This window comes from Rhinopithecus bieti, unplaced genomic scaffold (genome assembly GCF_001698545.2).
Source record: "Rhinopithecus bieti isolate Rb0 unplaced genomic scaffold, ASM169854v2 scaffold_13704, whole genome shotgun sequence".
In the NCBI taxonomy this organism is placed as follows: domain Eukaryota; kingdom Metazoa; phylum Chordata; class Mammalia; order Primates; family Cercopithecidae; genus Rhinopithecus; species Rhinopithecus bieti.
The window spans coordinates 5,677,997-5,701,422 of record NW_016808231.1 but is presented as its reverse complement, the minus strand read 5'-3'; the positions used below and the strand labels follow the sequence as shown (position 1 = coordinate 5,701,422).

At 50.7% G+C, this 23,426-nt stretch overlaps 1 protein-coding gene and 1 pseudogene across 1 annotated transcript; one reads left to right on the top strand and one right to left on the bottom strand.

The window, feature by feature from the left end:
* Positions 1-314: 314 nt before the first annotated feature.
* Positions 315-20,978, bottom strand: MEFV (MEFV innate immunity regulator, pyrin). The gene is made up of 11 exons (XM_017886344.1): positions 20,925-20,978; positions 13,528-13,866; positions 11,389-12,030; positions 6,749-7,098; positions 6,228-6,323; positions 4,658-4,888; positions 4,167-4,189; positions 2,168-2,283; positions 1,946-1,978; positions 1,546-1,578; positions 315-1,380 (listed from the first exon to the last, which is right to left on the bottom strand). Exons 2-11 carry the CDS (start codon positions 13,802-13,804, stop codon positions 827-829), a joined length of 2,355 nt encoding a protein of 784 aa, XP_017741833.1. The 5' UTR covers positions 13,805-13,866; positions 20,925-20,978; the 3' UTR covers positions 315-826.
* A 37-nt stretch (positions 20,979-21,015) lies between these two features.
* Positions 21,016-21,842, top strand: LOC108538312 (collagen alpha-1(XVII) chain-like; annotated as a pseudogene).
* Positions 21,843-23,426: the final 1,584 nt, after the last annotated feature.

The window sequence follows — 23,426 nt, the reverse complement described above, 5'->3', positions numbered from 1 at the left end:
TTAGCCAGGCATGGTGGCAGGCGTCTATAATCCCAGCTACTTGGGAGGCCGAGGCAGGAGAATCTCTTGAACCCGGGAGACGGAGGTTGCAGTGAGCCAAGATTGCGCCACTGCACTCCAGCCTGGGCAACAAGAGCAATCACCTGAGGTCAGGAGTTCGAGACCATCCTGGCTAACATGGTGAAACCCCCATCTCTACTAAAAATACAAGAAAACTAGCCTGGTGTGGTGGCATGCGCCTGTAATCCCAGCTACTCAGGAGGCTGAGGCAGGAGGATCGCTTGAACCTGGGAGGTGGAGGTTGCAGTGAGCTGAGATAGTGCCACTGCACTCCAGCCTGGGCGACACAGCAAGATCCCGTCTCAAAAAAAAAAAAAAATCATAGTTCATTAATCCAGGTACACAAATACTTCTATCCCAATCCAGTCTGCTTGTGTTTCTCTAGACTTCCCATGTCCTCAAGACAGAAGCAGAGAGAACCAAGAGACATGTCCTTGCCGTGGGGTTCTGAGGGAAAATGAGGGCCAAATCTGTTCAGGAGCACCTGAGAGTACCATTCACCAGGGATGGATGATGCAACGACCCTGGACTTCCTCCTCTGAAATCCATGGTGTGTCATCAGTACACTTCTTCACCGGATTTGCTAATACGTTCGTTCCTAACTTAGCTCTGCTATAATCGGGTAGGCTCCATGGGCACAGTAACTATTTTGTTATTCGTTGCATTTCCTATAGCAGCTGGCACCCAGGTGGCATTCCGTGACTGTTGAGTATGTGAATGCAAGATACAAGGCCAGAAGCTGGAGGAGAGATGCAGTATTGGGCATTCAGTCAGGCCCCTGACCACCCACTGGACAGATAGTCAGAGGAGCTGTGTTCTTCCCTCCATCATGTGTCCCAGGGCTGAAGATAGGTTGAAGGGGCTCAGAGAAACAGCAGCTGGTGAATGTATAGATGCAGGATTTGGCTGTCACGTTGTAAAAGGAAATGCTTCCAACTCTGTAGTCCACAAAGATGCCCACACGCTTGGGAGGCACCTTTATTAGCAGGCGGGTTGGGGGAACACTGGATGCCTGGTACTTATTTTCCTTCATCATTATCACCACCCAGTAGCCATTCTCTGGAGACAGAGTCATGTTCCCTTTCCTGCTTATGGATGCCTTGCAGGCTCCCAGGATCCACGCTGTCTTGTCTCCGACCTCCACCTCCCAGTAATGGTGGCCGGAGAGGAAGCTCGGAGAGCCCAGAACAACGATGCAGCTGTCAAATCTTTGCGGGCCATCAGGCAGCCTCTCCCACTTGTTTCCAAGTCTAACACTCTTCAGATCATCAGACACGACGAGGTTGGGGTAAGCGGTTTCTGCATCCAGAATCACATTAACTGCAAAGAAGATTTGAATACCTAGCTAGGGGTCCATGGGCAACATCCCTACAGGGTTATCCCCACCTGCAGGAAACAGGGACAGGGCAGTTATTCTCGAACGTGGTGGGGGAGAGCATAGGGATCCAGCAGGCCAGGGCCACTTGCCTTGATCTGGGCACTTACCGGCATGTGCCTGAGCGCCAATCAGCTCTGGAACTACAGAGAAAATGAGATAGGGAAAAAAGTCCTGAGCGTTAGTATTCAGAGGGGCTAAATTACAATGTCCCGACAACAAGGAAAGACAAGGAACCCCTTGCTTAGGGCCCTGCATGCTATGTTGGGTATAATCCTGTTCCTCCCAGGAACCCAGGTCATGTTGGGGACTGTGGTCTAATAAGTCAACTCAGCCAATGAGTCATGCAGTCATACGCAGAGCCTGGGGGGCCTGCCATGACCTTTCTCCTGCCTTTGCTCCAGGTGTTTTTGGGTTTTTTTGTCTTCTAAATAGGGCCCCTCAAGTCAGCAGCACAAGGAAACACTGCAATAATCCCAGGCCAGCACACACCATTACCGCTGGACTCACCATTGAACATTTCCATTTCTGAATGCAGGGTTTCTAAAATGTGGGAAAGGGAACAGAGAGAAGCTGGAGTTAGGTCCCTCAGCCAGGGACAGATGGAAGAGAGGTTGAAGGCAGGTCAGCAAGACCAGGGGAGGAGGAGGAGGGAAGTGAGGGGCTCTGGGCTATGTGAATCTTAGGGAGGAAGCAAGCATGCACCTCCAATCCTCTCCCAAGCCCATCTACCTAAGAAGTACTTTGCGCTCTTCTCCACAAACTCTGACTTCTGGTGGAGCACTTGGATCTTCTGTTTCATCTCTTGAGGAGTGGTCCACCGTTCAGGGACAGGCACTGTCTTAGCCCTAGAGACAAAAGACTGTTGACCAGAGAGGGCTGGAACGAGGGGATGGCCCAAGTACCCGTGAGCTGGAAATGATCTACATTCTCCACAGGGCACACCTAGCCCAGCCTGAGCTACACAAAGAAAAGTCTTCCCTGGATTCAGAGGTCTAAATACTGATCCTCAACTTTGGCCACAGATTGTCATGTACTGGGGCGCTTTAAAGACATGGATATCAAAACCACAAGGAGTTTTCAGAATGGACTTAAAATGACATTGATATTATCTACCAGAATTATCTATGTCAAATTGATTATACATGCCTTTCTTTCCATTGAAATAAAAATGGTAATTAATGAAAAAGAAACAGAATAAAATACCCCTTCACATCCATTAGGATGCTATTATAAAAACAGCAACAACAGGAGAAAATAGGCCAGGTATGGTAGCTCATGCCTGTAATCCTAGCACTTCAGGAGGCCAAGGCAGCTGGATCGCTTGAGCCCAGGAGTTCAAGTCCAGCCTGGGCAACATGGCAAAACCCTGTCTCTATTAAAAATACAAAAAAGTAGCTGGAAGTGGTAGCACATGCCTGTAGTCCCAGCTACTCAGGAGGCTGAGGTAGGAGAATCACCTGAGCCCAGGAAGTTGAGCCTGCAGTGAGCCGTGACTGTGCCACTGCTCTCCAGCTTGAGTGATGGGAATGAGACCTTGTCTCAGGAAGAAGAGAGAGAGAGAGAGAGAGAGAAATGGCTGGGCACAGTAGCTCACGTCTGTAATTCCAGCGCTTTGGGAGGCCAAGTCGGGTGGATCACTTGAGGTCAGGAGTTTGAGAACAGCCTGGCTAACATGGTGAAACCCTGTCTCTACCAAAAAAATTAGCTGGGCATGGTGGTGCGCTCCTGTAGTCCCACCTACTAGGGAGGCTGAGGTGGGAGAATGCCTTGAACCTGGGAGGCAGAGGTTGTAGTGAGCCACAGATGACGCCACTGCACTCCAGCCTGGATGACAGAGCAAGACTCTGTCTCCAAAAAAAAGAAAGAGAGAGAGAGAAACAAGAAAATAAGTGATGGCAAAGATGTGGAGAAACTGGAGCCCTTGTGAACTGCTGGTGGGAATGGGAAGCAATGCAGCCCCTGTGGGAATCAGGATGGTGGTTCCTCAAAAAAAATTAAACACAGAATGACCACACGGTCCCGCAGTTCCACTTCTGGGTATGTACCCAAAATAACTGAAAGCAGGGTCTCAAGTAGATATTTGTACGCCCATGTTCATAGCAACATTATTCACAAACCAAAAGTTAGAAAAAGTTCCAATGTCCATGAGTTGATAAACGAAATGTAGTATGAACACACAATTGACTACTATTCAGTCATAAAAAGAAAATAAATTCTGATACACGTTACAACATGGATGAAGCCTGAGGACATTATGCTAAGTGAAGAAGCCAACCACAAAAGGACACCAGGATTTTGTAAAGCTCCCAGGTGATTTTAAGGCTTAGCCTCTTCCTGTCCCTTCCCTACCCTTCCTGTTGGGCTCAACCCAGCTTCACTCCAAACAAACTTCCCAAGGCCACCAGTAGGCCTGAAGGGGCAGTTTTCATAAGGTGAATTGCACGGGACACAATGCACTCGGAAAGTTTCTTAGGGAGCCTCCATCTTAGGATGGGCTGAATTCACCCTTCCCAGTCTGCAGCTCCACACCTGGTCAGCCTCCCTGCTGACCAGATCCCCTTCTCCCTATGCAAATCCAGAGGCTTTGGGAACCTGCAGAAAAAGGGAGGAGTCTGGAATCACAGACCCCAGTGTTGGGAACATCTCCCTCCCAGGTCCCTTCTGGGACCGTCTCCCCCAAATGCTTCCTGCAAGACACCCCAGGGTACACCATAGGACCTTGCTGTACCTGTGCAAGATGTCTCCGATGTCCTAGGAGAGAAAAGAAGGAAACTGTCCATTATCAGGCTCCTAGAGGCTGTGCTGATACGTGGCCTCTACTGCTGGGCTCCTGGACTTTTAGCTCCCCCCTGCACTTAGCAGGGCTCCCTGCCCTAGGGTGTCAGGGGAAGTGGAGCACCCTTCTTCAATTCTAATTCTAACCACAGGGATTTAGGCATCCCAGGTGGCGAGGCCTGCAATGGAACGACCCTCAAGCCCTGCTGATCCCTTCTGGGAAATGGCAGGGATCCCCTGGATGCTGGGCCACCCTGGGCTCCTGAGAGACCTCGTCAAAGGGATCTGGGCACAAGAGGCATTGTGGGTCACCAAGACCAAGTCCTATCCTAGGCCTTAGGGGCTTCACCCACTGGTTCCCGCACAGCTGATGGCAGAGCTGGGAGTCTGAGGCATCCTGATGGGCACAGGGGACCCAAGAAAGCCAGGCCCAGGCGCACCCACCTGCAGAAGCTCCCATTCCGACTGGCACTGCTTGGCCTCCAGTTCCCCAATCAGCGCGTCAAGCAGGGCGATGTCCTGGGATATGCGGGTGTCATATGCCTTCCTGATCTGCCCAACCATCTGGCCCACATTCTCCAGCGAGGCCATAAAGACATGCTCTTGCTGCTCCAGAAAGTGGTACACCTGTTGCAGCTTCCTCTGCATCCGCTGCTTCAGCGCTTCAGTTTGTTCCTGGGGAGCAGAGAACAGGGAGGTATGGGGGTCTGTGCTTTGGGTGGACGTGTATGTCCAGGAACCCCCAGAGGCTCACCTCCTGGAGGTGGATAAAAGGTGGGCTTATGCTGCCTCTTCCAGGCCTAGATTCCAGAGCAGAGGGCAATACTGTCTGAAACCTTCCAGAACAGACTGAGCATGGCTGGGGCTAGCTCTGGGAAAATGTCCTCAAACCTGGTGTTAAGGTTTAACTGTGTCCCCTCCAAAATTTACATGTTGAAGTCCTAACCCCCAGTACTCAGAATGTGATCTTATTTGGAGATAGAGTTCTTGCAGATGTAATTAGTTAAGATGTGGTCCTACTGGAGTTGGGTGGGTCCCTAATTCAATATAAATGTTGTTTTATAAAATGGGGAAATTTGGGCTGGGTGCAATGGCTCATGTCTGTAATCCGAGCATTTTGGGAGGCCGAGGCAGGTGGATCACCTGAGGTCAGGAGTCTCAGGCTGCTCTCACCAGCCTGGCCAACATGGGGAAACCCTGTCTCTACTAAAAATACAAAAATTAGCCGGGCACGGTGACAAGCGCCTGTAATTCCAGCCACTCAGGAGGCTGAGGCAGGAGAATTGCTTGAACCTAGGAGGTGGAGGTTGGAGCGAGCCAAGATTGTGCCACTGGACTCCAGCCTGGGCAACAGAGTGAGACTCCACCTTGGAAAAAAAAAAAAACAGAGGAGAATTTTAAAGTTAAAAATGTTCTTGGCCGGGTGCGATGGCTCATGTCTGTAATCCCAGTACTTTGGGAGGCCAAGGTGGGCGGATTATGAGGTCAGGAGTTCGAGAACAGCCTGACCAACACGGTGAAACCCCATCTCTACTAAAATTACAAAAAATAGCCGGGCATAGTGGTGGGCGCCTGTAGTCCCAGCTACCCAGCAGACTGAAGCAGGAGAATCGCTTAAACCCGGGAGGCAGAGGTGCAGTGAGCCAAGATCATGCCACTGCACCTGGGTGGCAGAGCGAGACTCCGTCTCAAAAAAAAAAAAAATGTGGCGTTCTCCTCCCCTTTCCTCAATCCCATCTTCCTGCGACAGTCACCGGCATAGGTTGCTGTATACTATCTTCTGGTGAGTATGAGAAAGCATGACAGGATCCTCAGAGGTGACCCCTGCCTGCTGGGGGTGGTCTCCCTCTACAGGGATGAGTTCACCCTTGGCTGCTGGTTACCCCTCTGCACCCTGAGAGGAGGTGGCCATCCCTGCTGCCCTGTGAACCACAGCAGAATCTCGGGGACCCCTGCTCACTCTTCTCACCCTCCTCCCAGGGAAGGATGGACCACCGGCCACGACTGTCCTTACCAGAAAGTTCACTGCCTTCCCCTCCCCATAGGATCGCTGCTCCTCCCCTGATTTTCTCAGCTTCTTCAGATGCTCCAGCTGCTTCTGAATTTGCTTCTGGAAAAACAGCACTTGTTGAAAAGCTTGAATTTGGCTCCTGCCATCTTTAGCTGGTGCCAACTCTGGAGGGGAACATCTCCTTCTGGTAGCAAGGCTGAGGGTGTTGCTGCCAGCAGCATGGGAGGGGTGCTCAGAAAAGAGAAGGGAGGAATGGCTGCATCGCCAAAGGCAGCAGAGCTGAGAGGCACTTCCTCTGGGCTTCTGGATTTAGCTATACCTGAAACCAGCTCCCCCTGGATCTCTGAGCAACATAAACCTGTAACTCCCCTCTTTGCTGGATTGGTTTATATTGTGTTCTAGCCATTTCCAGCCCAGGAATGCTGGCTAATGCACCAACATCCCAGAGTTGTTGGGAAAATGAAGCAAGGCCCAGTGTGTCCAAGTGCCTGGCAGAGAAGGGCCCACAGGCAGGGAGTGCCTACCTTGTGTTCCAGGGCAGCCTCCTCAATGGGGCGTACCCGGTGGCCTCGATGCTCCTGACTCAGACTGCAGATGAGGCAGATGGGCTCACAGTGATCCTCACAGAAGAGCAGCTGGACCTGCTTCATGTGGCGCTTACACTGTGGAAGGGGCTGGGGGCTTAGACTTCCCATGCTCTTCCTTTCATGGAAGGCCTGGCACCGGGGGCAGTCAGGTGAGCGGCTGCCTGAGGCCTGGGGGTGCCCAGAGGCTGCCTCGGGGCAGCTGCAGGAATCACGCACACAGATAGCGCCAACAGGGTCTCCTTCCTGGGCGTGGCAACGGGGACTCGCAGCCTTGTCTGGTGGCCTTCCTGGGGACATGCAGTGGAAAAATCCCCTGAATGGCAAACCCAAGTTGTTTACACAGAGGTATCGCAAAGCACAGCAGAAACAGCCCTTGCCTGAGACGTGTGAGTTCTTGGTTAGACTGCCCACTTCCTAGCTTGTCCTCCTCCGACTTCCGTCCAGTGAGGCAGCAAACAGGCCACTGGGCCTGAGAGCTAAGGGCTAGACCTCAGACGTTCCTGAGACTTGGAATTCTTGGGCATTTATCCTAAAGACAGATCCATGGCCTTGTGCTATTCCTCCTGCACACACATGGATCTAGCAGGTGATGCCAAGGAAAGAGACATTCTGACCAGTGTTCCTTTGCCACTTGAACCCATCCCTGGCTGCCCATAACGTGAGTGGAGGCTCCCAGGGGATGGTGACTTGTGTGCCTCGCTCCCAGCTGGATCCCAGCCCCTAGCAGAGTACCCGGCAAATGTAAGCATTTGGAAAACTAGTATTGAATGAAGGAATAAATAGACCACTGCTTACATCTGAGTTCAATAACCATTAAATAAAAGCAAAGAAGGGGCTGTGTGGTGGCTCATGCCTATAATCCCAGTGCTTTGGGAGGCCGAGGTGGGAGGATTGCCTAAGCTCAGGAGTTTGAGACCAGCCTGGGCAACATGGCAAGAGCCCATCTCTACAAAAAATTAAAAAATTAGCCAGGTATGGTGGTGCACACCTCTAATCCCATCTACTTGGGAGGCTGAGACAGGAAGATTGCTTGAACCTAGGAGGTCGACGCTGCAGTGAGCTAGGACTGCACCACTGCACTCCAGCCTGGGCAACAGAGTGAGATGCTGTCTTAAAAGAAAAAGCACAGAAGGGGGGCATTATAGGGCTAAAGAGTGGAGCTCATCATGAAGACATAACAGTTATGAATAGCTCTACCCCAAGACTCTAAGTGCAACTTCATAAGCAGACATGCCAGGAGATACAAGAAGAAACAGAAACACATGGCCAAGCGCAGTGGCTCACACCTGTAATCCCAGGACTTTGGGAGGCTGAGGCAGGTGGATCATGAGGTCAGGAGTTCAAGACCAGCCTGGCCAAGATGGTGAAAACCTGTCTCTACTAAAAATACAAAAATTAGCCAGGCGTGGTGGTGGGCACCTGTAATCACAGCTACTTGGGAAGCTAAGGCAGGAGAATTGCTTGAACCTGAGAGACGGAGTTTGCAGTGAGCCGAGATCACGCCACTGCTCTCCAGTCTTGGTGACCAAGCGAGACTCCATCTCAAAAAAAAAAAAAAAAAAAAATAGAAACACACTCAATCCTTTAGCCCCTCCTACCTCCTTACCTCACGGTGTCCCAGAAATTCATAGCACATCTGTAAATGAGACTGCTAGTAGCCACCAGAAATTATTCTTCCTCCTTCTTTCGTGATAGAATTAATTGTCCACAGGACTGCTTCCCTTCTTCCCATTGCCCCCCAAATGCCCTGCATTTCTCAGCCTCCTTTGCAGTTAGGTGTGGCTGTTTGACCATAATATGACCAAAGGGATGTAAATGGAGGGATCTACAAGCAGCTTCTAGAAATTTCTAAAGCCTTCCCTAAGGGATACTATTCCCCTCTGTTCCTCCATCTTGCTGCCTGGCAGGAGGACGTCACCTTCTGAGAGCACGAGCTTGAGGACAAACTTGGTGGAGCAGAGCAACAGCAAGATCCCAGGGTCCCGGCCCACGGATCTGCCTGGGACTGCCTGTGTATCATTTATGTGAAGGAGGCACAAACTTCTTTTCTGTTGAGGTTACTGTTATTTGGGTGTTTCTATTATTCACAACCAAACATAATGTTAATGACTACCTCAGCAGTAGATAATGAGAACTTTAGCCAATAGGCTTTCCTTTCTGTTCAGAGAAAGGCAAATGGTAGAATCTCAACCCCATTATGACACATTGCTGTGAGGTTATTGTGAGAGGCAGTATTTTTAACCAGTCTTCCCCAGATTTTCTACCTGGTGTCCACAAAGCCCTTGGATTCTAAAGATGGACTTCAGAGTGTCCAAGAACTACCTGAAATTTGATGTGACATTTGTGAAGCTGTGCATATATGCATTTTTCAGGGTCTAAGCCTGCACCAGATTAACAAAGTAGCCCCAGGAGGGACCCAGGAATCCCAATTATAGAAAAACAGTGGGGATCTGGTGCAGTGGCTCACACCTATAATCCCAGCAGTTTGGGAGGCAAAGATGGGAGGATTGTTTGAGATCAGGAGTTCGAAACCAGTCTGGGCAACATAGCGAGACCCCATATCTAAAAAAATATATATATAATAAAAATTAAAAAAAATACAATGGGGATAAAAGAAAATTAGGGGGGAAGTACTTTAGTACTTTTCAGGTCACTATTCCTAAGGATGCTAGGTTTTCCAGATCCCAGGGTCCTTTCTCACCAGAAGACCCAGAGACTTCTGGATTTGAAGGCTTATGCAGCACACCATGTCCTGTTCCCTCCCAGGTCTCAGAGGTCCCTGGACCCCCCAATTTTTTTTTTTTTTAGACAGAGTTTTGCTTTTGTTGCCCAGGTTGGAGTGCAATGGCGTGATCTCGGCTCACTGCAACCTCTGCCTCCTGGGTTCAAGTAATTCTCCTGCCTCAGCCTCCTGAGTAGCTGGGATTATGGACACCCGCCCCTACGCCCGGAAAATTTAGAATTTTTAGTAGAGATGGGGTTTCACCATGTTGGCAGGCTGGTCTCGAACTCCTGACCTCAGGTGATCTGCCCCCATTGGCCTCCCAAAGTGCTGGGATTACAGGCATGAGCCACCACACCTGGCCTGGACCCCCAGTTCTATTTTTCCTCTTTGAATGCTGTGATTTCTCCTCTCCAGCCAACAATGTATTAGAAAGTGTGTTCCATAGGCTGGGTGTAGTGGCTCACACCTGTAATCCTATCACTTTTAGAGGCTAAGGCAGGTGGGTTGCTTAAGCCCAGGAGTTCAAAACCAGCCTGGGCAACATAGCGAGCCCTCCTCTCTACAAAAAATACAAAAAAAAAAAAAATTAACCAGTGTGGTGGTGAGGACCTATAGTCCCAGCTACTCGGAAGGCTGAGGTGGGAGGATCGCTTGAGCCCAGGAGGCTGTGGGTGCAGTAAGCTGTGATCACACTACTGCACTCCAGCATGGGAGACAGACTGAGACTCTGTCTCAAAAAAAAAAAAAAAAAAACTGGTGGCATTTTCTTTTACAGTTTTCTCTGGTCTCTTTACCTATAGGGACAGCTGCTTTAAAAAATCCAGATGGCCTGGAGCCGCCTGATCCCTTGCCAAAAACCAGAGGAAGTTAAGATCAGAGCAAAACCAGTGCAAACTGGAACAGGTAACTTCCAGTTACCTTTAGATCATTTACACATCATTGTAAGGCTAACGGCCCCTCCCCTAAAAGAAGATGGCCATGCGATGTAGGAAAAAGCACGCTGGGGACAGCGCCTTCATGTATGGAATCCTGCCCTGGACCTGCTTACCTACCTCCCTTCCCCTCCTGGGACTCTAAAATCCCCCTGCCTCCCATCCCTGGCAAGCACATGCCTGCAGAGGTGAGCTCCCCTTCTCTATTCTTTGGCCACTGAATAAAACCTGACTACCTTTTTCAATTGGACATTCTTTCTTTCTTTTTTTTCCCCCGCAAAATGTTTAAGAGACAGGGTCTTGTTGTGTTGCCCAGGCTGGAGTGCAGTGGCACAACCTCAGCTCACTGAGGCCTGGGACTCCCTGGCTCAAGCAATCCTCCTGCCTCAGCTTCTCGAGTAGCTAGAATTACAGGCGTGTGCCACCACACCCAGCTAATTTTTTTTTTTTTTAGTTTTGTAGAAGTGGAATCTCACTACTTGGCTCAGGCTGGAGTGCATTGGCATGATCTCAGCTCACTGTAGCCTGGAACTCCCCCTGCTCAAGTGAGCCCGAGCAGCTGGGACTACAGGCGTGTGCCACTATTGTATTTTTTGTAGAGATGGGGTCTCACTGTGTTGCCTAGGCTAGTATGGAACTCCTGGGGTCAAGAGATCCTCCCGTGCAGGCCACTCAAAGCTCTGGGATTACAGGCGTGAGCTATGGCGCCCTGTCCAACCTTTGGGTTTTTATTTTTTAAATTTTATTTATAGACATGGCGGGGGTCTCACTATGTTCACCAGACTGGTCTCAAACTCTTGGCCTCAGCAATCCTCCCGCCCTGGCCTCCCAAAGCGCTGGGATTACAGGCGTGAGCTATCGTGCCCGGCCAGCTGTTCTTTCTTTGCAGCCTATATAAAGTAGGAAAGAACACAATTTACCGGTGACCGAATGTTCTGGATTCCCAGGGCCTTCCTCCAGGTCCGCAGACGCCCCTCCATCCGGAGTGGGCCTTGCCTGGGCGGCTGTTGCCGAGTCCGGATTCGCAGCTGTCGTTTCCTCTACAGTCAGGAGAGTTTCTGGATTTGGGGCCGCCTTCTCCCCTGTGGAAATGGTGAGCTCAAGGCTTTTAGGCCGCTTCTTTCCCGAGGGCAGGTACACTTCGAAGAGCCTGCACTCCTTCCGCCCCGGCGCGCCCCCAGCCAGCCCCTGCAGCCTCCCCGCGGAGCTGGCGTTCCTGCGCAGGAGGACCTCGGCCTGGTCCCGCTCTGGCGCCCTGCAGGGGCCGGGGCTTCTCCCGCCCGGCAGGGCCGGGCTCCGGGTCCGAGGCTTGCCCAGTGCGTCCAGGCCCTCCGAGCACTTCTCTCTGCGTTTGCTCAAGGGCTTCCTCGACAGCCCCCTCCCGGCCTCGGGCTGGCTGCACCGCAGGCTGGCAGCCCAGTCCCCGCACGACCGAGGGCCGTTCCCCTCCTTTCCCTCCTTCCCCTCGGGGTGATCTGGAGTCTTCAGGCTCCCGGGCTTGTTCTCCTCCAGGGAGCTGGACGCTGCGGAATCGTCTGTGCCATTTTCTTGTGTGGAATATTCTGGAAAGACAACCAGCTGCGAAGTCATGAAGCTGTCCCATGTTTAGGGCCCAAGATTCAGGGGAGAGGAGAGAGAATCCCCATGGATATTAAAGTTTAGAAATGGAGGAAAAAACGGGCCGGCCATGGTGGCTCATGCCTGTATTCCCAGCACTCTGGGAGGTTGAGGTGGGAGGATCACCTGAGGTCAGGAGTTCAAGACCAGCAGGGTGAAACCCCGTCTCTACTAAAAATACAAAAATAAGCTGAGCGTGGTGGCATAGGCCTGTAATCCTAGCTTCTCGGGAGGCCAGATTGGGAGGATCATTTGAGGTCAGGAGTTTGAGACCAGCCTGGCCAAAATGGCAAAACCACGTTCCTACTAAAAATACGAAACTTAGCCAGACGTGGTGGTGTGCACCTGTAGTCCCAGCTACTCTGGAGGCTGAGGCATGAGAATCGCTTGAGCCTGGGATGTGGAGGTTGCAGTGAGCTGAGATTGCGCCACTGCTCTCCAGCCTGAGTGACAAAGCGAGACTCCATCTCAAAAACAAAAGTTCAGGACTTCCTAGACAACGGCAGTCAATTACCATTCAGTAAGAACATGCTTGATGTTGCAATATATTTCTCTCTCATTTTATTTTTTGAGACAGGATCTTGCTCTGTGGCCCTGATGTGATCTCGGCTCACTGCAACCTCTGCCTCCCAGGCTCAAGCGATCCTCTCACCTCAGCCTGTTTTCTGTTTTTTCAATAGCTGAGAATACAGGTGTGTGCCACCACGCCTGGCTCATTTTTTTGTATTTTTGGTAGAGACAGGGTTTCACTATGTTGGCCAGGCTGGTCTCGAACTCCTGAGCTCTAGCAATCTACCCACTTTAGCCTCCCAGAGTGCTGAGACTTTAAGTGTGAGCCACCATGTATTTCTCAAATAGTACTTTTCAAATATTTTAAGCAGGACAACTGTTTCAAATAAGATCTTATACAGGTCAGCAAAACCCAGATTATATGTTTCAAAAATAAAAATCAGCCAGGCACAGTGGTCCATGCCTGAAATCCCAGCACTTTGGGAGGCTGAGGCGGGAGGATCACTTGAGGTCAGGAGTTTGAGACCAGCCTGGCCAACATGGTTAACAGCACTGAGAAGATTCTATACCAACCCTGTTCATATGATTGCATAGCAATCCCTTTTTGCTAACCTAGAGATGTTTGTATGACATGAGTATTAATCATAAATGAAGTGAAGAAGTCTCAAAGAACAGGTGCTCCAGCTCCTGCCTTTCCTGACCCTGACCTGCTTCTTCAAAAACCCATTGGGAGCCTTAAGGAAGTTTACTAACCCAGTGCCAAAAGCCAGAGTGAAGGAAGGGACGTTCCTGAACTAAAGTCACCTGGATCTTGGTAGACCTGAGACTCCCAACCCCCAAGTCAGAGTGAGCTGCTCTGAGCTCCTGGTCCCTTTTCCCACAAAGCAACCAGCCCTCAGCGCTGGGTGAGGAGGCGGCCTGGGCCCGCTTACCCTGAATGGTTGCCCTGTGGAGCTCCTCAGCCAGCAGGCGCTGGTTGATGGCCCGCAGGACCTGCAGGGTCAGCCGCACAGCGTAGTCTTCCCCGTAGTAGGTGACCAGCAGACTGGCCATCTTCACTGGCCTGGCTCTCTGGATCTGGCTCCGGGGGATCCTGGAGTGCTCCTTCTCCACACTGGTGTTCTGCAGCTTGAACTTGAACTTCTCAAAGTCATAGGGCACCAGCTCCTCCAGGGTGGACAGCAGATGGTCACTAGGGGTCTTGGCCATGGCGCTGAGCAGGAGAGGCTGGAGCCAGCTGTCTGGCTTCTGGCAGGAGAAGAAGCCTCTACCTTGGTGAGCAAGAAAAGGCAGGTTGTGAAATAGCGGAAAAGGCACAGGAAATGCTCTGTGTCTTGGTGGGAACTGAGACTAAGGGTAAGGGTGTGTCCATGCTGGCTGTGTTCTCTTCTTACAGACTCAGAGGATTTTCCAGCTGGGGGGGGCTCAGTGCCTTGGCAGACATGTGTCCCCACACCCCTCCCAAACCCTGGACCTCATCTCCACACTAGACCACAGACAGGTGGGCAAGTCTGTAGGGGAAGGTCTGGGATTGGATTCCAGACACTCCCTCCAATCTCCCTTCCTGCCAGGATCTGGGGCTAGCAGAGCAGGTGAGTGGGAACAGAGAGGACTATGCTGAGGGCCAGCCCCGCTGGTCAACTGTTCTCCTCCAGACTCCGGGTTTCACAGACCCTCCAGAGCCAATGGCATGGGATGGGGGAAGGGGTGGGCAGTGAATACAGCCCTGTGAGCTTTGCCTTTCCTGGCCCAAGAAGGCAAGTGAGGCCAGAAGGGCACTGCCAGGGGATAACTCTTGCCACGCCATCACCCCTGTTGATCCAGTTCCAGTTGTCTGGTTCTTCCAGCCACATGAAGGGCTTGAAAAGCAATTCCTCGACCACCAGCCTGACTCATCTGTTCCCAGAGCTGACTCAGTTCTCGCTCCCTGGAGCCAGAATGCCCTTCCGTGCACATTCACTGAACATTCTAGACAGTGTGCCAGGCTGCTGGAGCTACAGGGGTGAAAAGCCACGGGTGTCCTTCAGCTCATAGTCTGGTGCAGGGCCCCAGAGGTGGCTTTGAAGCTAACAGAAGTTACATGTTGGGGGCTGGGTGTGGTGGCTCACGCCTGTAATCCCAACACGTTGGGAGGCCAAGGTGAGTGGATCACCTCAGGTTGGGAGTTCAAGACCAGCCTGGCTGACATGGTAAAACCCCATCTGTACTAAAAATACAAAAATTAGCCAGGCATGGTGGCACGCGCCTGTATTCCCAGCTACTCGGGAGGCTGAGGCAGGAGAATGGCTTAAACGCGGGAGGCGGATGTTGCAGTGAGCTGAGATTGCGCCATTGTACTCCAGCCTGGGCGACAGAGCGGGACTTTGTCTCAAAAAAATTAAACAAAAAAAAATTAACTTGCATACCCTAATTTTAAAATTTTTTGTTTTTAGATAGGGTCTTGCTCAGTCACTCAGGCTGCAGTGCAGTGGTGGGATCTTGGCTCAATGCAACTTCTGCCTCCTGGGCTTGAGCGACCCTCCAACCTGAGCCTCCCAAGTCGCTGGGACTATAGCTGCATGCCACCACATCCGGCTCATTTTTGTATTTTTTTATAGAGACAGGGTCTCACTATGTTGCACAGGCTGGTCTTGAACTCCTGAGCTCAAGCGATCCACTTGCTTTGGCCTCCCAAAGTGCTGGGATTACAGGTGTGTAATCCCTGTAATCTGGCCACTATGCCCGTCCAGAAGTTTTGTTAATAATGCAATTTACCCTTCACCAGCATTTCCTCTGCACCAGCCACCACTTGCTTTATAAACACTACCTCCTAGAATCTCTAGGACTGCACCCTGCAGGACTGCATTTATCATCCCCCTCTGCGGCCAAGAATCTGTAGCTTCGTGACTTGCCCAGAGCCAGGATCCAAACATCAAACCACTTCACAACATTGTCTCCTGCATGACAATAATTTGTGATTTTACTATTCATGACTACCCATGGATGTCCCATTTCCAGCTGACCACTGAGGTCCTGTATGGGTCACTTCCACAGGTCAGTCACAACATTGTGAGGCCTAGCTGAACACTCATTTCTGGGTGTGAGCGCCTCTGTGTGTGCCCAGCCGGGGATTCAAGGCTTTGATGAGTTCTGATTGGTTGAATTTTTCTTACTGTCCAGCTGGTCCACCTGTTTTCTGTTTCACAGAGTATTTGGTGCTTTTGCTTTATTTTCATAGCTGACAACAAACATGCAGTTCACTAGCTCTTTCTGAGCCCAGCATCTTCCCTAAAAAGTGGGTGAATTGGGCTGGATGTAGTGGCTCACACCTGCAATGCCAGCCCTTGGGAGGCTGAGACAGGAGGATTACTTAAGCCCAGGAGTTCGACATTAGCCTGGGCAACATAAGGAGACCCTGCCTTTACAAGAAATAGAAAAAATATTAGCTGGGTGTGGTGGCACACACTGGTGGTCCCTGCTACTCAGGAGGCTGAGGTGGGAAGACTCAAGCATGAGTCTAGGTTGAGACTGCAATGAGCTGTGATTGCACCACTGCTCTCCAGCCTGGGTAACAGAGCAAGATACCCTATCTCAAAAAAAAAAAAAAAAAAAAAAAACATGGGTGAAATGCACATTGATGGTGCAGACGACAGATTTTTGGAATTTTTAGGCTGGGCCAGAAGAAGGGTGTTGACTAGGGTATCACTGGCGCCAGCACCTGTCCCTGATTCTGGACAGTGGCAACCCAGCACCTCCCAGGCAGTCTCCCACTACCAGATGGAGAAAGGATGAGACTGTGCAGTGACGCTGTGGGTGCTGTGTGAACCCATCTTGACTAGTCAGAAAACTCCTCGGAACTGAGACCAAAACCCCATGACAGAATTGGGCAGGGTATGATACTTTCTGGTCTAAAGCAGGATATTTTGCAATTGTGATGACACGTTTTGCAACAGAGGCTGTTCTGAGGCAGGACTTCTGGAAGGCAGTGTTTTGATGCCACTTTGGACTTTCTAGGGCAAGGCAGGCTCACAAAGCTTTTGTTTGGAGGGGTTCCAGTAATTTCTCAGAGTGAAAATAGAATTATTGCCCTTGTAATGTCATTTAAGTGTTTAATAATCAAAGTGGAATGGTCATGGGCTCTCTTGTGTGCCCCTGCCATTGGATGTGTGACCTTATTTGGGGGGACATGGCAAATCTAAACACTACGAAGCTGCTGCAAAGGGTCCACTCTCTGCTGTTATTCCTGGAAAATGTGTGGCTCGGATGCCACGATCTTCACTCCATTCCTGGTCACCAGGGGTTTCACTTTCTATGGCATTCACTTCTGCACATTTTGGGATTTCAAAAAATGAAGATTGTATTACATTCGTAATAAGCAGAAAAGATAGCTTTAAAAACTGTTTCAGGCCGGGTGCGGTGGCTCACGCCTGTAATTTCAACACTTTGGGAGGCCGAGGCGGGTGGATCACTTGAAGTCAGGAGTTCAAGACCAGCCTGGCCAACGTGGCAAAACCTCATCTCTATGAAAATACAAAAGTTAGCCAGGCAAGGTGGCACGCACCTGTAATCCCAGGTACTCGGGAGGCTGAGGCAGGAGAATTGCTTGAACCCGGGAGGCAGAAGTTTCAGTGAGCCGAGATTGCACCACTGAACTCCAGCCTAGGCAACAGAGCATGATTCTGTATTTACAAAAAAAAAAAAAAAGTCTTTCAGAATTAGCTTAACTTCTAAGGGAGTATCAGTCCTGTGCCCGTAAACCATCATGATAAAGAAGGTATATAGTATGTATGCATTTATTTATTTATTTTATTTATTTTGAGATGGAGTCTCACTCTATCACCTGGGCTGGAGTGCAGTGGGAAGATCACGGCTCACTGCAACCTCCGCCTCCCGGGTTCAAGCGATTCTCCTGCCTCAGCCTCCCGAGTAGCTGGGATTACAGGCGCCCGCCATTACGCCCAGCTAATTTTTTTGTATTTTTAGTAGAGACAGAATTTCACCATGTTGGCCAGGCGGGTCTTGAACTCCTGACCTTGTGATTCATCTGCCTCAGCCTCCCAAAGTTCTGGGATTACAGGCGTGAGCCACAGTGACCAGCCAACTATTTTCTTCAAGATGATGAAATGTAGGCTTAGAGGTAGGGTAACCAACACGTTTTGCTTAGGAGCAAAACCCAATTTGCCCAGTCTTAGCACTGAAAGCCTAGTTCTGGGAACGACCTCAGTCCTGGGAAATTGGGACAATTGCCCACCCTGTATAGATGGGTTACTTGACATACTGAACACGTGTCTAGCTAGGTAGAGGCACCACAGGGCCATTAATTTACTCATAGAGCACCTGCTGTATGCCAGATGCTCTTCTAGGTACTATGGATACAGAACTGAACAGAAAAACATTACTCGCAGAGCTCACATTCTTTTTTTTCTGATCTAAATGCCCTTCAGAAGAAGCCACATTTTTTTTTTTTTTGTGATGGAATTTCACTTTGTCACCCAGGCTAGAGGGCAGTGGCGCAATCTCACCACTGTAACCTCTGCCTTCAGTGTTCCAGCGATCCTCCTGCCTCAGCGTCCCAAGCAGTTGGGATTATAGCCACCCACAACCACGCCTGGATAATTTTTGCATTTTTAGTAGAGACTAAAATGTACCATGTTGGCCAGGCCGGTTTCGAACTCCCAGCCTCAAGTGATCTATCCACTTCAGCCTCCCAAAGTGCTGGGATTACAGGTGTGAGCTACCGCGCCTAGCCAAGAGCCCACATTCTTATAGGAAAGTGTGAATTGATATAAACAAATACACAATGTATCAGGGAGTGATAAATTGGGGGGAAAACAGCAGAATAATAGTGAGTACAGGGGATTGGTTTCATATTTTATTTTTTATTTATTTATTTTGAGACAGAGTCTCACTCTGTCACTCACGCTGGAGTGCAGTGGCGCGATCTTGGCCCACTACAACCTCTGCTTCCCAGAGTCAAGTGATTCTCCTGTCTTAGCCTCCCAAGTAGTTGGGATTACAGGCGCACACCACCATGCCTGGCTAATTTCTGTATTTTTAGTAAAGACAGGGTTTCACCATGTTGGCCAGGCTGGTTTCGAACTCCTGACCTCAAGTGATCCACCTGCCTTGGCTTCCCAAAGTGCTGGGATTACAGGCATGAGCCAGTGTGCCCCCGGTTTCATATTTTAATAGGGCACTTGAAGAAGGCTTTTGTGCTTGAACAGAGACCCAAAGGAAGAGGAGTAAGCCAGGTATTCATTTTGAGGATGAGCAGTCTTTGCCTATTTACAGAGTGCAAAAGGGGTAACTTTGTGTTTAGTGTTTGAGGAAGAGTGGTGGCTGGAGCAGAAGCAGGGAGGAGGAGTGGATGGAGGGGTTAGAGAGGGAAATGGGGTCGCCTATCAAGTAGGAGGGCTCCCAGGACACAGCAAGGACTTGGCTTACTCTGAGATGAGGGGACACTGGAGAGTTTGAGCAAAGCAGTGACATGACTGGAGTTACGCTTTAAGAAAAACACTCTGGGCCGGACGCGGTGGCTCACACATGTAATCCAGCACGTTGGGAAGCTGAGGCAGGTGGATCACCTGAGGTCACAAGTTCGAGATCAGCCTGGCCAACATGGTGAAACCCCATCTCTACTGAAGATACAAAAATTTGCTGAGTGTGGCGGCGATGCACCTGTAGTCCCAGCTACTCGGCAGGCCGAGGCAGGAGAATCACTTGAACCTGCGAGGCGGAGGTTGCAGTGACCCGTGATCGCACCACTGCAGTCCGGCCTGGGTGAAAGAGCGAGAATCTTGTTTCCGGGGAGGCGAGGGGCTCTGGCTTCCATAAGAGACAAGAGAGGAGAAACGTGAAAACAGGAGAAAGCAATCTATTGTCAAAATGCAGGAAAACGACTGCAGGGCCCTGAGCCAGTGTGGAGGCAAAAGGGTCAGAGTCTGGGTAATTTTGAAAGCCAGGCTGACATGATATGGATACATTGTATACTGAAGGGTGTGAAGAGGCATCTAGGACACCTGTTTCTGGCCAGATTTTACAAAGGGCCCTTGTTGCTACCTTAAGGAGTTCGTGTTCAATCCTGCAGGCAGCTAAGAGTTTCTGTAGGATCTCCTTCTTAATTTGGACCAACCCACCTGCCTATCCCAGCGCAGATTAATGAGATCTGCTGCCCAGGCCCCTACGCACAGATAACCATATTTGTAACTGATCTTTCTGAGGGCATCTCCTGAGCAGGATGGAAACGGAGGGAGAGGAAGCCAGCTTCCCAAAGTGGGGTGTGGCAGGTGGCCTTACCTCTGCTGAAGGGCTGCAGTCATGGGGATCTGAATAGATCCCCACACCACTCACCAATGAGTTTCATTTGGAATGCGGTAACGTTAAACAAGAGGGTTTGTAAAAAATAAAGGCCTACACAGATTATTTATTCAGATTATTAAATCTAGGTGGAGAGTACATGGGTACTCATGTTACTCCCTCAACTTTACTATGCTTAAAAATCTTATAAAGGCCGGGCGCGGTGGCTCACGCCTGTAATCCCAGCACTTTGGGAGGCCGAGGCGGGCGGATCACGAGGTCAGGAGATCGAGACCATCCTGGCTAACATGGTGAAACCCCGTCTCTACTAAAAAAAAAAATACAAAAAATTAGCTGGGCGTGGTGGCGGGCGCCTGTAGTCCCCAGCTACTTGGGAGGCTAAGGCAGGAGAACGGCGTGAACCCGGGAGGCGGAGCTTGCAGTGAGCAGAGATCGTGCGCCACTGCACTCCAGCCTGGACGACAGGGCGAGACTCTGTCTCAAAAAAAAAAAAAAAAAAAAAAAAAAAAAAAAACTTACAAAAACTTTAAAAGGCTTTGTCCTACCAATTTTTTTTTGGGGAACATGACTAGCAGCCAGGCTTTAGACACGCAGTCCCCGGCCACCAGAGGGCTGACAGGCTAACAAAAGGGACAGAAAAATAACAAAACTGTGTCAGGAAGGCAACTACCCCCCTTGTTTTTCCTATTCTTTTGTTTGGTTTTTGAGACGCAGTCTCACTCTGTCGCCCAGGCTGGAGCGCAGTGGCACGATCTTAGCTCACTGTAACATCTGCCTCCTGGGTTCAAGCGATTCTCCTGCCTCAGCCCCCTGAGTTTAAGCGATTCTCCTGCCTCAGCCTCCTGAGTAGCTGGGACTACAGGCGCCTACCACCACGCCCGACTAATTTTTGTAATTTTTAGTAGAGACGGGGTTTCACCATATTAGTCAGGCTGGTCTCTTAACTCCTGACCTCGTGATCCGTCCGCCTCGGCCTCCCAAAGTGCTGAGATTACAGGCGTGAGCCACCGCGCCCGGCCCTGTGTTCTCTTACCAAGAAGCAGCACTGACACTCTCTCCTTTGAGGCTCCATTTGCTGAATCCTGGCGTCTAAGGCGCTTCCCACTTCCCCTCCCTGCCCCCTGCTGCTGTCATTCCCACGCATCACCCTGTTTTGCAACTGCTTGTTTATGAGTCTGGAAGCCACGAAGTGGTGGGAAATACGAGATTCAAATATCTCTGGTGGCCGTGTGACGTGGGTAAGTTACTCGATTTTTCTCAGCTTCCGTTTCCTATCAAATGGGTTGTTCTGGGAATTCGGGGAAGTAACAGTGCCGGGCACCGCGGGAGGAACCGCCAGCTGCGTCCCTGGACGTCCCCAGAGCCCGGGGCGGCGCCTGGCACGACTGTCAGGGACGCCTCTGTGGAGAGAACAGTGAGTCCCGACCCGGCACAGCCGACCCCTCCCGCCGACGCCCCGCGGACCCCACGCCTGAGCGGAAGCGGGCGCCACTCCGGGAGTCTCCGGCCCGGCAGCTCCTCCCTGGCCCGGCGCCCCAAGGGGAAGCGGCCTGGGGGAGGAGACGTGCGGGAAGAGCGGCCGAGAATAAAGAGGAAGTGTCCGCAGTGCGCCCGGACGCGGAGAGGCGCTGCGGTCTAGCGAGACCCGACCCGCGCGCAGTTCCCGCCGGGGTCTCGGGCTGCCTGCAGGACGGAAGGGACCCAGGGCGGTTTCTGCCGAAAGCGTGTCTTCTGCCGAGGGGCCCACAGAAGGCGCGACAGACACTCCACTCTGACCCCGGCGCCCCGCCCTCACGCACGCACATGCGCGGAACTCTCCCAGAAACACATATCCCAGACTGCCCCGGGAGCACGCGAGCCAATTGGAGGGCGGATAAGCGGGGGCCCACGTCTCCCAGAAGTCTCCGGGTCGCGGCTCTGTTGGTCTGATTGGCAGCCGCGACAGCCTATAGCGGCTTTTCGCCGGAGGGGCCGAGCGCCCTTTACCGGGAAAGAGTAGCTGCTGTTGCTGGTATCCCGGGAGCGGCGCCGGGAAGTGGAGTCGTCGTATTTTCGGGCGGCCCGCGGCCCACGGGGATGGGACGTCCTGGGGCTATGCTGACCTCAAAATCCTTCCACCCCTTATTAGCCTGTCGCCCTTTTTCGTTCACGTTTACAGCAAATATTTTGCAAGCGCCTACTGTGTCCCACTTACCGTGCCACGTGCGAGGATGCACGTGTCAGGCAAGATCCCTGTTCCAAAGCGGCCTAGAACAGATAAATGGTAATTACCAGTTATAACAAAGCTGTGAAAGGAACAGATATTTCAGCCTAACAGCAGCACTGCCGTTTTCTCATTTATAATTAGCAGAGGCGGGCTAGAGCAAGGATTCTCAAGCTCTGCCCCCTCAGAACCCTAGAGTACAGTTTCTGAAACTTGTTTTTTTTTTTTGCTTTTGAACAAATCTAGTAACATTCTATGAGCCGGAGAGGTAATGGTTTGGCTCAAAGAAGTCACATGTATCTGGTTTCTTATTTCAGGAGCTTCTTAGGCATAGACCTCCCTCCTTCCCTTCCCTCCCCACCAACTAATGCCAGATCAGCCACTACTTTTTAACTGTTTTACATATTGAACCGTCAAGAAAGAGTTCCTTTGATCCAAGTGTATTGCAGCCCACAAAAAAAGCTTGGAAACCCAGCTAGATGGTCTGTTTTTCTAATTCCTACATTCGATTTAAGTCCTACCCATCAAGATTACTGTCTTCAGGTAAGCATATCGAGGCCGTATTCACCTTCATGGTAGTCTCAGGGGCACTTTCTTACACAAATGATGGTAATCATCCTAGATCATTTCCCTGCCTGCCACACGTGCCAGTTAGTTAGAAACTGTAAACCACTTAAATGTCTGTTACCAGGGCACTGGCTGAATAAGTTTTGGTGAATCCATTCCTTGGACTACACAGCATCCTCTGAAAACTGCGGTGAATTTCTTTTGTTGTTTTTGTGTTTTTTGAGACGGAGTCTCACTCTGTCGCCCAGGCTGGAGTACAGTGGCGTGATCTCGGCTCACTGCAAGCTCCACCTCCTGGGTTCACGCCATTCTGTCACCTCAGCCTCCCCAGCAGCTGGGACTACAGGCGCCCGTCACCGCGCCCGGCTCCTTTTTTGTATTTTTAGTAGAGACAGGGTTTCACCATGCTAACCAGGATGGTCTCCATCTCCTGAGGTGTGATGCTCTTGCCTCGGCCCCCCAAAGTGCTGGGATGACAGGCGTGAGCCACCACGCCCGGCCCCAGTGCGGTGAATTTCTGTGTTCTAATGTGCAAAGATGGTCTACGTATTATTCAGTGGAAAAAGCACGTTTGCAGTAAAGTTCAGATAGTATGATCCAATGTTTGTAAATAAGAGAAAAAATATTGTTAAAATTTAAGTATCTGGAGCGAAATGCAAGAAATAAACATGACTATCTCTCAAGAGTAGAATTGGGGATAGGAGTTGGCCTTTTCCGTCTATGTCGTCTATAAGTTTTTTTTTTTTTTTTTTTTTTTTTTTTTTG